General features: G+C 42.4%; 1 protein-coding gene across 1 annotated transcript in view; it reads right to left on the bottom strand.

Moving 5' to 3' along the window:
- LOC126070869 (adhesion G protein-coupled receptor E4-like) overlaps window positions 1-13,142 on the bottom strand; it is a 33,249-nt gene that overhangs the window by 17,053 nt on the left and 3,054 nt on the right. Inside the window, exons 2-5 of the mRNA XM_049875207.1 lie at window positions 12,711-12,895; window positions 11,108-11,275; window positions 5,976-6,170; window positions 2,996-3,231 (exon numbers count right to left, since the gene is read on the bottom strand). Coding sequence (XP_049731164.1) covers window positions 2,996-3,231; window positions 5,976-6,170; window positions 11,108-11,275; window positions 12,711-12,895 — 784 coding nt within the window. The remainder of the gene's footprint in view (window positions 1-2,995; window positions 3,232-5,975; window positions 6,171-11,107; window positions 11,276-12,710; window positions 12,896-13,142) is intronic.

Below are 13,142 nucleotides of genomic sequence, written 5' to 3'. Positions count from 1 at the left end.
AGACTAAGATGGATGTTGGAGGAGACTCTGAAACTTGCTCTTGAGCATCGAACAGGTAAAGCAAAAGGAAGAACTGCTGAAGTAAAAGAACTGAACAGAAGATTTCAAAGGGTGGCTCGAGAAGACAAAGTATTATAATGGCATGTGCAAAGAGCTGGAGATGGAAAACCAAAAGGGAAGAACACTCTCAGCATTTCTCAAGTTGAAAGAATTGAAGAAAAAATTCAAGCCTCAAGTTGCAATAGTGAAGGACTCTATGGGGAAAATATTAAATGACGCAGGAAACATCAAAATAAGATGGAAAGAATACACAAAGTCATTATACCAAAAAGAATTAGTCGACGTTCAACCATTTCAAGAGGTGGCATATGATCAGGAACAAATGGTACTGGAGGAAGAAGTCCAAGCTGCTCTGAAGGCATTGGCGGAAAACAAGGCTCCAGGAATTGAAGGAATATCAATTGAGATGTTTCAACAAACACATGCAGCGCTGGAGATGCTCACTCGTCTATGCCAAGAAATATGGAAGACAGCTTCCTGGCCAACTGACTGGAAGAGATCCGTATTTATTCCTATTGCCAAGAAAGGTGATCCAACCGAATGTGGATATTATAGAACAATATCATTAATATCACACGCAAGCAAAATTTTGCTAAAGATCATTCAAAAACAGCTGCAGCAGTATACCGACAGGGAACTGCCAGAAATTCAGGCTGGTTTCAGAAGAGGACGTGGAACCAGGAATATCATTGCTGATGTCAGATGGATCCTGGCTGAAAGCAGAGAATAACAGAAGGATGTTTACCAGTGTTTTACTGACTATGCAAAGGCATTCGACTGTGTGGATCATAACAAATTATGGATAACATTGCGAAGAATGGGAATTCCAGAGCACTTTAAGTGTGCTCATGAGGAACTTTTACATAGATCAAGAGGCAGTTGTTTGGACAGAACAAGGGGGTACTGCGTGGTTTCAAGTCAGGAGAGGTACACATCAAGGTTGTATCTTTTCACCATACCTATTGAATCTGTATGCTCAGCAAATAATCCGAGAAGCTGGACTATATGAGGAAGAACGGGGCGTCAGGATTGATGGAAGACTCATTAACAACCTGCATTATGCAGATAACACAACCTTGCTTGCTGAAAGTGAAGAGGACTTGAAGCACTTGCTGATGAAGATCAAAGACCACAGCCTTCAGTATGGATTAAACCTCAACATAAAGAAAACAAAAACCCTCACAACTGGACCAATAAACAACATCATGTTAAATGGAGAAAAGATTGAAGTTGTCGAGGATTTCATTTTACTTGGATCCACAATCAACACTCGTGGAAGTGTTGTTGTTGCTGTTGTTAGGTGCCGTCGAGTCAGTTCCGACTCATAGCGACCCTGTGCACAACAGAACGAAACACTGCCTGGTCCTGAGCCATCCTTACAATCGTTGTTGTGCTTGAGCTCATTGTTGCAGCCACTGTGTCAATCCACCTCGTTGAGGGTCTTCCTTTTCTCTGTTGACTCTGTACTCTGACAAGCACGATGTCCTTTTCCAGGGACTGATCCCTCCTGACAACATGTCCAAAGTATGTAAGACGCAGTTTCGCCTTCCTTCCCTCTAAGAAGCATTCTGGCTGTACTTCTGCTAAGACAGATTTGTTCGTTTCTTTAGCAGTCCATGGTATATTCGATATTCTTCACCAACACCACAATTCAAAGGTGCAAATTCTTCTTCGGTCTTCCTTCTTCATTGTCCAGCTTTCATACGCATGTGATGCGATTGAAAATATCATGGCTTGGGTCAGGAGCACCTTAGTCTTCGAGGTGAAATCTTTGCTCTTCAACACTTTAAAGAGGTCCTTTGCAGCAGATTTACCCAATGCAATGCATCTTTTCATTTCTTGACGGCTGCTTCCATGGCTGTTGATTGTGGATCCAAGTAAAATGAAATCCTTGACAACTTCAGTCTTTTCTCTGTTTATCATGATGTTGCTTATTGGTCCAGTTGTGAGGATTTTAGTTTTCTTTATGTTGAGGTGCAATTCATACTGAAGGCTGTGGTCTTTGAAAGTGGTCTTTCGAAGTAGTAGTCAATAAGTCAAAAGACTCATTGTATTGGGCAAATCTGCTGCAAAAGACCTCTTTAAAGTGTTGAAAAGCAAGGACATCACTTTCATGACTAAACAGGGCCTGACCCAAGCCACAGTGTTTTCAATTACCTCATATGCATGTGAAAGCTGAACGATGAATAAGGAACACCTGAGAAGAACTGATGCCTTTGGACTGTAGTGTTGGTGGACCATATTGAATATTCCATTGACTGCCAAAAGAATGAACAAAGCTGCCTTGGCAGAAGTACAACCAGAGTGTTTCTTAGAAGCAAGGATGGGAAGACTAGGTCTCACATACTTTGGACATGTTATCAGGAGGGATCAGCCCCTGGAGAGGGACACCATGCTTGGTAAAAGAGAGGTCAGTGAAAAAGAAGGAGACCCTCAAGGAGATGAACTGACACTGTGGCTAGAACAATGGGCTCAAGCAAAACAACAATTTTGAGAATGTCACAGAACCAGGTAATGTTTCATTTATAGGGTCGCTATTTTTCTTTATGAGTCAGAACTGACTGGATGGCACCTAACCACAACAACAGGGATTTATAAGAGAACATTGACTTCAGGCTTAAGGAAGAACTAGTTTGATATATAACTAACAGTTGGAAAATGGACTATTATTATTTTTTTTTATTTTAGATCATGTAACAGTTAAGCACTCAATTACTGTCTGAAGGGTGGGTGGTCCAAACTCACCCAGATGCACTGCAGAAGAAAGGCCTGGCCATCTGCTCCATTAAGATTACAGCCAAGAAAACCCTATGGAACAGTTCTATTCAGTCACTCATTGGGTTGTTACAAGTCAGAACTATGTGATGGCAATGAGTTTGGTTTTGGTATCTTGCTATGGACACACTTCCACCATAAACACACACGTCATGCTTACTGAGTATCTGTCCCGTAATTTTTGTGTCCAATGCATGCAGACACAGCCACGATCACAGCTGGGATCCCGTAGCCAAAGGAGTACATGAACCTCTTCTTGAATCTGCCTGGGCTGGTGTAGTTGGCCACCTTGAGGTTCCTGACAGTGAGGAAGAGGTGCAGGCCTTCCAGGAGCATCCAGGTGAAGGAGGCCAGGTAGAGGTAGTGCAGCGCCCCAGCGATGACAGAGCACAGCACCTGGACAGAGGGAGAATTGAGAGAGTGAAGCAGATATTAAGTGCTCGGCTGCTAACTGAAAGGTCAATGATTCACCACCTGCCACTCTGCAGGAGAAAGATGAGGCTGTCTGCTTCCATAAAGATCACAGCCTGGAAACCTTCCGGGGTAGTTCTATTCTGTCCTATAGGGTCTGTATGTGTTAATTTCCTCTTGCTGCTATAACAGAAATACAAGTGGATGGCTTTAAGGAACTGAAATTTATTTTCTCACAGTTTAGGAGGCTAGAAGTCTAAATTCAGGGTGCTGGCTATAGCGGAAGGCTCTATTGCCTCTGGGGGTAGATTCTTATCTCACCTTCTCTAGCCCCAGTGTTCCTCGGTTCCTTGGTAAACTTCATGTGGCATCTATCTCCCCCATTTGTGCTTACTTGTCTCTGCGTCTATGCTGCTCTCTGTATCACTCAGAAATGGAGAACCCTATGAAGCACAGTTCTACTCTGCACACTTGGGGTCACCATGAGTCAGAAAACTTGAGGGCAACTAACAACAACTACACTGATATGGCCTCATTGATATAACAAAGAAAACCCTATTCCCAAATGGGATTGCATTCACAGGTGTAGGGGATATGATTCCACTACATATTTTGGGGGGAACACCATTTAATCCATAATATACCCTGATTCCAAACTCTTATTTCCAATGGTCTGTTGGCTGTCTCCACTCAAGCGTCTGATAAGCACCTCCAGTTTAGCAGATTTAAACTTGAATTCATCATCTCTTCTGTCCCAATCCTGTTCCTCCTCTCTAGCTTGGTTAATGACATCACCAACCCTCTATACACAGTCTCCCAAACTAGAAACCTCAGCATCACCCTTATGTCTGCTTTCTCCCATACCCACCACTTCCACCTTCACTTGGGCCCCAAGTCCAGCTGATTCCACTTCACAAACATTTTTTAAATCAGACCCACTTCCTCTTCCTTGGTTCATGTTTTCATTATCTCTTATCATCACTCTTCTCTCTGCTGCTAGCTTCGTCTCGCTCCAACTTACCTCCACTTTCTTATGCTTTGAAGGCCACATAGTGTTTGATACACACACAGTTCTACAGACACAAGTGGGGTTGCTATGAGTTGGGGTCACCATGAGTCAGAGTTGACTCAACAGCAACAGAGTTTTTATGCTGCATCCCAGGGGGAAGCCAGTGTTTTCATAATATTCTGGCTGGGGAATCGTAGTCTTTTAGGGCTCAGAGGAGTTTTGGAGTGCGCGTAGTTCTAATTCTTCCTGGAAATATTGGTGATCGTGATCACGATGAAGATAAAAATGAACATTTTTCACTTTAATCCATGTTCTTTATATGTTTTATCTTGCTAAGTCCTTTTAGGAGCCTTATGACTAGGTCCCTGTTTTACACAGGAAATTTAGAAAGGAGAAGTCATTTCACCAAGGTTATATAGCAAGTAAGATGAACAGTTTGACTCTGACACACATGGGGCTACCAGGAGTCAAAATCGACTCTATGGCACCGTAATTTTTTAAGTGCAAAGTTAAGATTCAAGTGCAGATCAGAGTGGCAAAGCCACTCTCCGTTAAAAAAAGAAAAATCCAAGCCTGCTGTCATTGCCGAGAGGGCACTGGTGGTTCAGTGGTAGAATTCTCACCTCCCATGTGGGAGACCGGGGTTAGAATCTCAGCCAAGGCATCTCATGCACAGCCATCAGCACCTATCGGTATAGGCTTGCATGTTGCTATGACACTAAACAGGTATCAGTGGAGCTTCCAGACTAAGGGGGACAAAGAAGAAAGGCCTGCCTACTGACTTCCAAAAAACAGCCAGTGAAAAACCTGCAGATCACAACGGTCCAATCTGGTACTGATTATAAGGATGGTTCAGGGCTGGACAGTGTTTATTCTGCTGTGCATGGGGTTGCTATGGGTTGGGGACCAACTGGACAGCAGCTAGCAACAACAAAAACTACAATCTCCCGTTCCCCAGTATACGGTTGTTGCTAGGATATCACTGCCCAGCCAGGGATTACATTTCCCAGCCTCCACTGCAGCTTGGTATGACTATATGGCTGAGTTTTAGCCAATAGAATGTGAGAGATAAGCCCATATACAGCTCCCTCATAACACTTCACCATGCCTTTTTTCCCATCCACTTGGTCCAAAAGGAAAGGGCTCTAGGGTAACCTTGGTAAAGCCTCCATTAGCCTGAGGATGGAAGATAACTGATAAAAAAGTAAAAAAAATTACTATTTCTCTAAGGGGAGTCCCTGAGTGGTGCAATTATTGAGCACTTGGCTATTAACAAAAAGGTTAGCAGTACAAATTCACCTAGAAGTGCCTCAGACAAAAGGCCTGGTGATCTAATTCTGTACGATCACAGTCACTGAAAACCTTAAGGAGCATATTTGTACTTTGAAACACATGGGGTTGTCCTATGTGGAAATCAACTTGACAGCAACTGATTTGGTATTAGTGCACTAAGCCACTGACATTTTGGAGTTTATTTGTTATAGCAGCTAATGTTACCCCATCTAATACCATCAGCCTGACTCTCAGTCACTTTGCTAAATAGACTCTCGGGAAGTACGAGTCTTGTTCAAAGTTAAACAGGAGCATAGCTGAAATGGGGAGCCCTGCTTTACCCCTTACACACTCACTCCTGATTCTTGCCTCTGTCCCCCATCTTTTCTCAGGCCAAGATGTTGAGATTTGATTATGACAAGGAGGTAAACTGGTTGAGAAATCCTACCTCAGGCTCAGTTTTATCAATCCCCACTAGGAATAGCAGTTGGGCCAGGAAGAGGCAGAGTGAGAGCTGCAGGTGGAGCGAGGTGCTGGTGTTCTGGATGGGCCGGCACAGAAGGAAGGTGAGGGCTGCCAGGAGGAGGCACAACAGAGAGAGGCTCAGCCCCATGCTGGTGATCACAGCCAGCACTGGATCTGCCTGTGAAACATGATAGGAGGAATCTGTTACATATCTCAGTTCAGCAGTTATGGCTCTGATAGGGAGTCAGATGGGGTTCCCAGCTCAAGGATCCCTTGAACAAGTTACTTAACCTCTCTGAGACTTGGTGTTCCCATCTCCAAAATGAGGAAAATAATGATGACACAACAGTTAAGTGCTTGGCTGCTAACCATAGAGGTTGGTGGTTTAAACGAACCCAGTGGCTCCTTGGGAGAAAAACCTGGCAATTTGCTACCATAAAGATTACAGCCCAGAAAACCCTATGGGGCAGCTTCCCTCTGTCTCATGGGGTTGATATGAGTAGAAATTGACTCAATGGCACCTAATAGCAACAACCAGGCAAGGCTGTTGAAAAACTGAAAACATAGACTAGAGCTGTCCAATAGAAATATCACATGACCCACACAGGTAAATTAAATTTTCAAGTAGCCACATTAACAAATAATGTAAAAAGCAACAGGAGAAATTAATGTCCTAGTATATTTTATATAACCTAATCCAACTCAACGGCACTGGGTTGGGTGGGTTAATATGTTCAAAACATTACTAGTTCAAAATCTGTACATCAATTTTCACTGCCACTCTGTTCACAATAGCCTAAAGACAGAAACAACTGAATTGTCCATCAACAGAGGAATGATAAACACAATATAGTCCATCTATACAACGGAATAGTACTCAGCCATAAAGAGAAATGAAGTCCTGATACATGCCACAACGTGGTTGCAACTTGAAAGCATGTTGAGTGAAGTCAGTCAGTCATAAAAGGACAAATACTGAATTATCTCACTTGTATGAAACGGGCAAAGGTAGAAATCAACCCCATGCATCTGTCAGACTATCATACTTGGGTACGACCTTGAGTGTATCCCCCTGAATTTAGAGACCATCTCAAGAATGGATTTGATGCATTGAACACTAATGACCGAAGACCAGATGAGTTGTGGAATGACATCAAGGAAATCAGAAATGAAGAAAGCAAGAGGTCATTAAAATGACGGGGAAGGAAGAAAAGACCAAAATGGATGTCAGAAGAGACTCTGAAATTTGCTCTTAAAGATTGAATTGCTAAAGAGAACTGAAAAAATGATGAAGTAAAAGAGCTAAACAGAAGATTTCAAAGGGCAACTCAAGAAAACAAAGTACTATAATGATGTACAAATGGCTGGAGTTAGAAAACCAAAAGGGAAGAAGATGCTTGGCATTTCTCAAGCTAAAAGAACTGAAGAAAAAATTCAAGCCTTCGGTCGGAATTTTGAAGGTTTCCATGGGCAAAATATTAAACGATGCAGGAAGCATCAAAAGAAGATGGAAGGAATACACAGAGACACTGTACCAAAAAGAATTGGTTGAAGTTTAACCATTTCAGGAGGTAGCATATGATCAAGAGCCAATGGTACTGAAGAAAGAAGTCCAAGCTGCATTGAAGGCGCTGGCAAAAAACAAAGCTCCAGGAATTTGCAGAATATCAACTGAGATGTTTCAACAAATGGATGCAGCGCTGGATTGTTCACTCGTCTATGCCATGAAATTTAAAAGACAGCTACCTCGTCAACTGACTGGAAGGAATCCATATTTGCACCCTTTCCAAAGAAAGGTGATCCAGCAGAATATGGAAATTACCGAACAATATCATTAATATCACATACAAGTAAAATTCTGCTGAAGATCATTCAAAAGCAGCTGCAACAGTATATCAACAGAGAAATGCCAGAAATTCAACCCAGATTCAGAAGAGGACATAGGATGAGGGATATCATTGGTGACGTCAGTTGGATCCTGGCTGAAAGCAGAGTATTCCAGAAAGATGTTTACCTGTGTCGAGTGGCTACACAAAGGCATTCCACTGTGTGGATCATAACAAATTATGGATAACATTGCAAAGAATGGGAATTTCAGAGCATTTAATTGTGCTCATGAGGAAGCTGTACTTAGACCAACAAGCAGTCATCATTACCGTTTTCTGCAACATTCCACAACCATTAACTGAAACTCAATTCCCCCTAAGTATTAACAACCTGCTATATACAGATAACACAACCTCCCTTGCTTAACGTGAAGAGGACTTGAAGCAATTACTGATAAAGATCAAAGACCACAGCCTTCACTATGGATTACACCTCGGTGTAAAGAAAACAAAAATCCTCACAACTGGACCAATAAGCAATAGCAAGATAAACAGGGAAAAGATTGAAGTTGTCAAGGATTTCATTTTACTTGGATTCACAATCAACACCCATGGTAGCAGCAGTCAAGAAATAAAAGATGCATTTCATTGGGCAAATCTGTTGCAAAACACCTCTATAAACTGTTAAAAAGCAAAGATATCACTTTGAGGGATAAGGTGCACCTGACCCAATTCATGGTATTTTCAATCACCTCATACATATGTGAAAGCGGGACAATTAGTAAGGAAGACCAAAGGAGAATTGATGCCTGTCATGGATTGAAATGTGTCCCCCAAAAATATGTGTCAACTTGGTTAGGCCATGATTCCCAGTCTTGTGTGGTTGTCCTCCATTTTGTGATTTTCCTAGGTGTTATAAATCAGAATCTCTGCCTGTGGTTAAAGAGGATTAAGGTGAGATGTAAACCCTTGTTCACGTCACATTCCAGATCCAAGGCAAAGGGAGTTTCCCTGGGGTGTGGCCCGTACCACCTTTTGTCTTACAAGAGATAAAAGGAAAGGGAAGCAAGCAGAGAATGGGCGACCTCATACCACAAAGGAAGCAGCACAGGGAGCAGAGCCCATTCACTGGACCCCAGGTTCCTGCCCAGAGAAGCTCTTAGGCCACGGGAAGGCTGATGACAAGGACCTTCCTCCAAAGCCAACAGAGAAAGCCTTCCCCTGGAGCTCATGCCCTGAATTTGGACTCGTAGTCTACTAGACTGTGAGAGAATAAATTTCTCAACTAGTGCTTCTACACCAGAAATACCAGAAGCCATCTACTTCTGGTATTTCTGGTGTAGAAGCACTAGTTGACTAAGGCAATGCCTTTGAACTATGGTATTGGGAAAGAATATTGAATACACCACGAACGGCCAAAAGAACGAACAAATCTGTCTTGGAAGAAGTACAAACAGAATGCTCCTTAGAAGCAAGAATGGTGAGACTTCATCTCACATACTTTGCACATGTTATCAGGAGGGACCAGTCTCTGTAGAAGGATATCATGCCTAGTAAAGTAGAGGGTCAGTGAAAAAGAGCAAGACCCTCAATAAGATCGATTAACACAGTGGCTGCAACAATGGGCTCAAGCATAACGACTAACAGGGCAGCGTTTCATTGCGTTGTACATAGGGTCACTATGAGTCAGAATGAACTCGATGGCACCTAACGATAACAATAGAAATCAAAGATTATGAGTGCTTACCAGGGGCAGGAAGGAGGGGAATACAAGGAATCTTTTCTAGGGGGAATTGAATTTCAGCTAATGGTGGTGGAATGATTCAGAAAAGGACAGTGATGTTGGCTGCACAACGTAAAGAAAGTAATCAACATCACTAAATTTTACATGTTGAAGTTGTTTGAACTGGCGAATGTTTTGGTGTGTATATTTATACTACAATTAAAAAAAAATCAGTTCAACGTGTAATGAATACAAAATAATTATTAATGAAATATTTTATATTGTTTTTTATATTAAACCTTTGAAACACTATACATATTTTAATCTTACCCATTGCAGTTGAGTCGATTTTGACTCATAGTTACCCTATAAGACAGTAGAAGTGCCCCACATGGTTTCCAAGGAGTACCTGGTGGATTCAAACTGCTGACCTTTTGTTTAGCAGCCATAGCTTTTAACTACTACACCACCAGGGTCATCTCAAAACAGATTCTGTATTTTCAGTGGTGAAAATGTAATGTGGTCTTACCAAATCAATAAAGTTGCATTTAATGGATGAGGATTTTACACAGCTTCAGCCTTCTTATTTAAAACAGTTTAAATTAAGTAAAATTAGAAATACAATTCTTCAGTGCCACTCACCACATTTCAAATGCCCAATAGCCACCTGTGGATGGTGGTCCTATTGAACTGAACTGTACTCAAATGTAATCTCCGTGTAGGCTGGTATTTTTATCTGTTTTATTCCCTGCTGTATTCCTAATCCCTACAACAGTGCCTGGCAAATAGTAGGCACTTCATAAATATTTGTCAAATGAATAAAATGAGGCCATGCATATAAAGCGTTCAACACTATGGCTGTCATACAGTAAATATCCAGTAAATGGGAGCTAAAAAGTAGAGGAAGAAGTTAAGTAAATTTCTTGAAACCTTAGTTGTCCTAGACTTGACTGGGACTCGGGAAGTTCAGGGGCTATTCTTTGTCATTGGTGACAGCCAGTTACCTCCTTTTGGTCTGACCAGGGAGGTTTAGCTGTGATTCTCTCTTGCACAGTAGCAGACACTTTCGATTCCAGAAGCCCTTGAACCTGACCATCGTAGGGCTTGTCAATCTAACCCCCCAATACTGGAGGTGCTTTTCCTGTTTTAGCTTGAGCTCACTCTGCCCGTGTCCATGAAAATGGCAGAGAATTAGTATCCCCTAGATGTAGTTCTCAATAAATGATTGAAAACAGATGGTGTATCAATACCCCAGCTCCCTCTCTTCTCAGTTAGGACAACTCTGAGGTGTGTGGTCTACACTGTCTCCCAGAGCTTCCCAGAGGGAATTAAGGTTCAGTTGCCCACAGAGGTGACTGATTTGATCATGCTCTCTGTATTTTATTGCATAGAGATCCTTTTCGGGTTTCACTTGCTCAGCCCCCTAGTGGTGTTTTCTGGAATTACCTTCCACATAAGCTACTTGTACTGGAGTCCTTAAAGTCTTTTTCTAAGATATGGAGAGGATAACTTCACAGCTCACTGGACACAGTCAGGTTCACAGGACAGAGCCATGAATCCTGGTACCTTGGATATAACAGCCATGAGGACAGCAAAGCTTGGCAGATGGAAGCACTGGCATTTGGTGTGAGAATTGTTGCTTCCCATATGAGAGCAGCCCTCCGTTGACCAGCTGCCCCCCTTCTTGGATCCTTCCCAGGAAGCACACAAAAGTTTTGTTCTTGCACCAACAGGCTGGAAAAAGAATAGAATAGAAGTGATCCTCCTTCTGGTTTTATTATTTGAGCTTTATAGGTTAATCACAGATGCACTGGGTTGGAGCCTGAATTAGGAAAATCCCACTATCTTAAGTACTTGTGGGGAAGAGTTTCACACCACCACCTGTGCTATGGGGTTTACTCTTCATTAATGCTGCCCTTTTCTGCTCATCTCAGTGCCCTGGGGATTGACCCTTATGAACTGTTTCACCCAGGCTCCTTGTTGGCTGACTGGCTTCCATTGGGTTTTACCAATGAGAGACTCTGATGGGTGATCACTGGGCAAGAGATGAGAGACGTCAGGTATTTCTTCCAGGTTATTTCCATTTCCCTACCCCTCGTCTGTCTCTTTGTCATACAGTAGTGGCTTGTGTGTTGCTATGACACTGGAAGCTATGCCACCGATATTTAAAATACCAGCACGGTCACCCATGGTGGACAGGTTTCAGTGGAGCTTCCAGACTAAGACAGACAAGGAATAAAGGTCTGATAATCTACTTCTGAAAATTGTTGTTGTTAGTTGCCATTGAGGTGAGCCCATGTATAACAGCACAAAACAATGTTTGGTCCTGTGCCATCTAATGAGCTTTGTGATGTTTGAGCCCATTTTTGAGGGTATTGTATCAATTCCCTTCATTGAGGGTTCCTCTCAGCCAATGAAAACCCTGTGGATCAGAAAATATTGTCCTAGACTTTGATTGACTTACTTTGGGCACAGTATCAGGGAAGACTAATCACTAAAAAAGGACATCATGTTTAGTAAAGTGGAGGGCCAGCAAAGGTAAGAGAAACCCTCAATGAGATGAACTGACACAGTGGCCACAACAATGGACTCAAACATACGAATGATCACGAAAAAGGTTCAGGACTGGGTGACATTTTGTTTTGTTACACGTAAGGTCACCGTTCATAGGAGCTGACTCGATGGCAATTAACATTTCCATCACCAGTCGGACAATCCCTCTTCCATCCTTCCAGCTAAATAATCTTAGTTCCCCTGTTGCCTTTTTAGGCTTAAATGTGATCATGACTCCCCACTGTGGCAGTCTCTGAGTGCCTCAACATCCCTTGTCAGCTCTCTTAACTCTGAACCATCAGAGTTGGCTTCAGTTCCCTACTAAAAAAAAAAAAAATACATCTTCATCCCTTTAAGGCACCCTGAATGGAGTCCCTTGGTGGTGCAAGTGAACAGTTTAAGTGCTCAACTGTTAACTGAAAGATTGGAGGGTCAAGTCCACCCAGAGGCACTTTGGAAGAAAGATCTGATGATCTACTTCCTAAAAATCAGCTATCGACAACCCTATGGAACACAGTTTTACTCTGACTTACATGGAGTCGCCGTGACTCAGAGTTGACTTAACAGCAACTGGCGCTGGGCTTTTGGGATACAACCAGCCCTTGGTTTTGCTCACCTGAGTATGTTTCAAGGTCAGGAACACAGGTTTGGACAGGTAAATTCTTCTCTCCGAATCATTGGTGCCACTCACGACAAGAGAGTTCAGTTTCACATCCTGCAGTCTTTTCCCGCCACTAAAAAAGGATCCATTGACAATATCCCCAAGAGTTTGATAGACTATCAATGCAACATCCTTCTGACCTGCAACCATAGAAGAGAAATCATTTTATAGGGTTTACATAGCTTGGGGAAGTGGTACACTAGTAGCTTATGTGAGGGTCATAAGGCAAACCTAGTGTAGAGTCAAAATTTCTCTTGGAAATCCCTTAAATTGCCCTTGCAATACGCTGATTGTGGTTTTAAGTGCAGTGTTTTGTATTATGTCATACATGTTGTCATGCACTCTACATAATAAGAGGTATCTATGCAAAACATGTAAATCAGTGAT

The sequence above is a fragment of the Elephas maximus genome, chromosome 3 (assembly GCF_024166365.1).
Source record: "Elephas maximus indicus isolate mEleMax1 chromosome 3, mEleMax1 primary haplotype, whole genome shotgun sequence".
NCBI classification, from domain to species: Eukaryota; Metazoa; Chordata; class Mammalia; order Proboscidea; family Elephantidae; genus Elephas; species Elephas maximus.
This window is presented reverse-complemented; position numbering and strand designations above follow the sequence as displayed.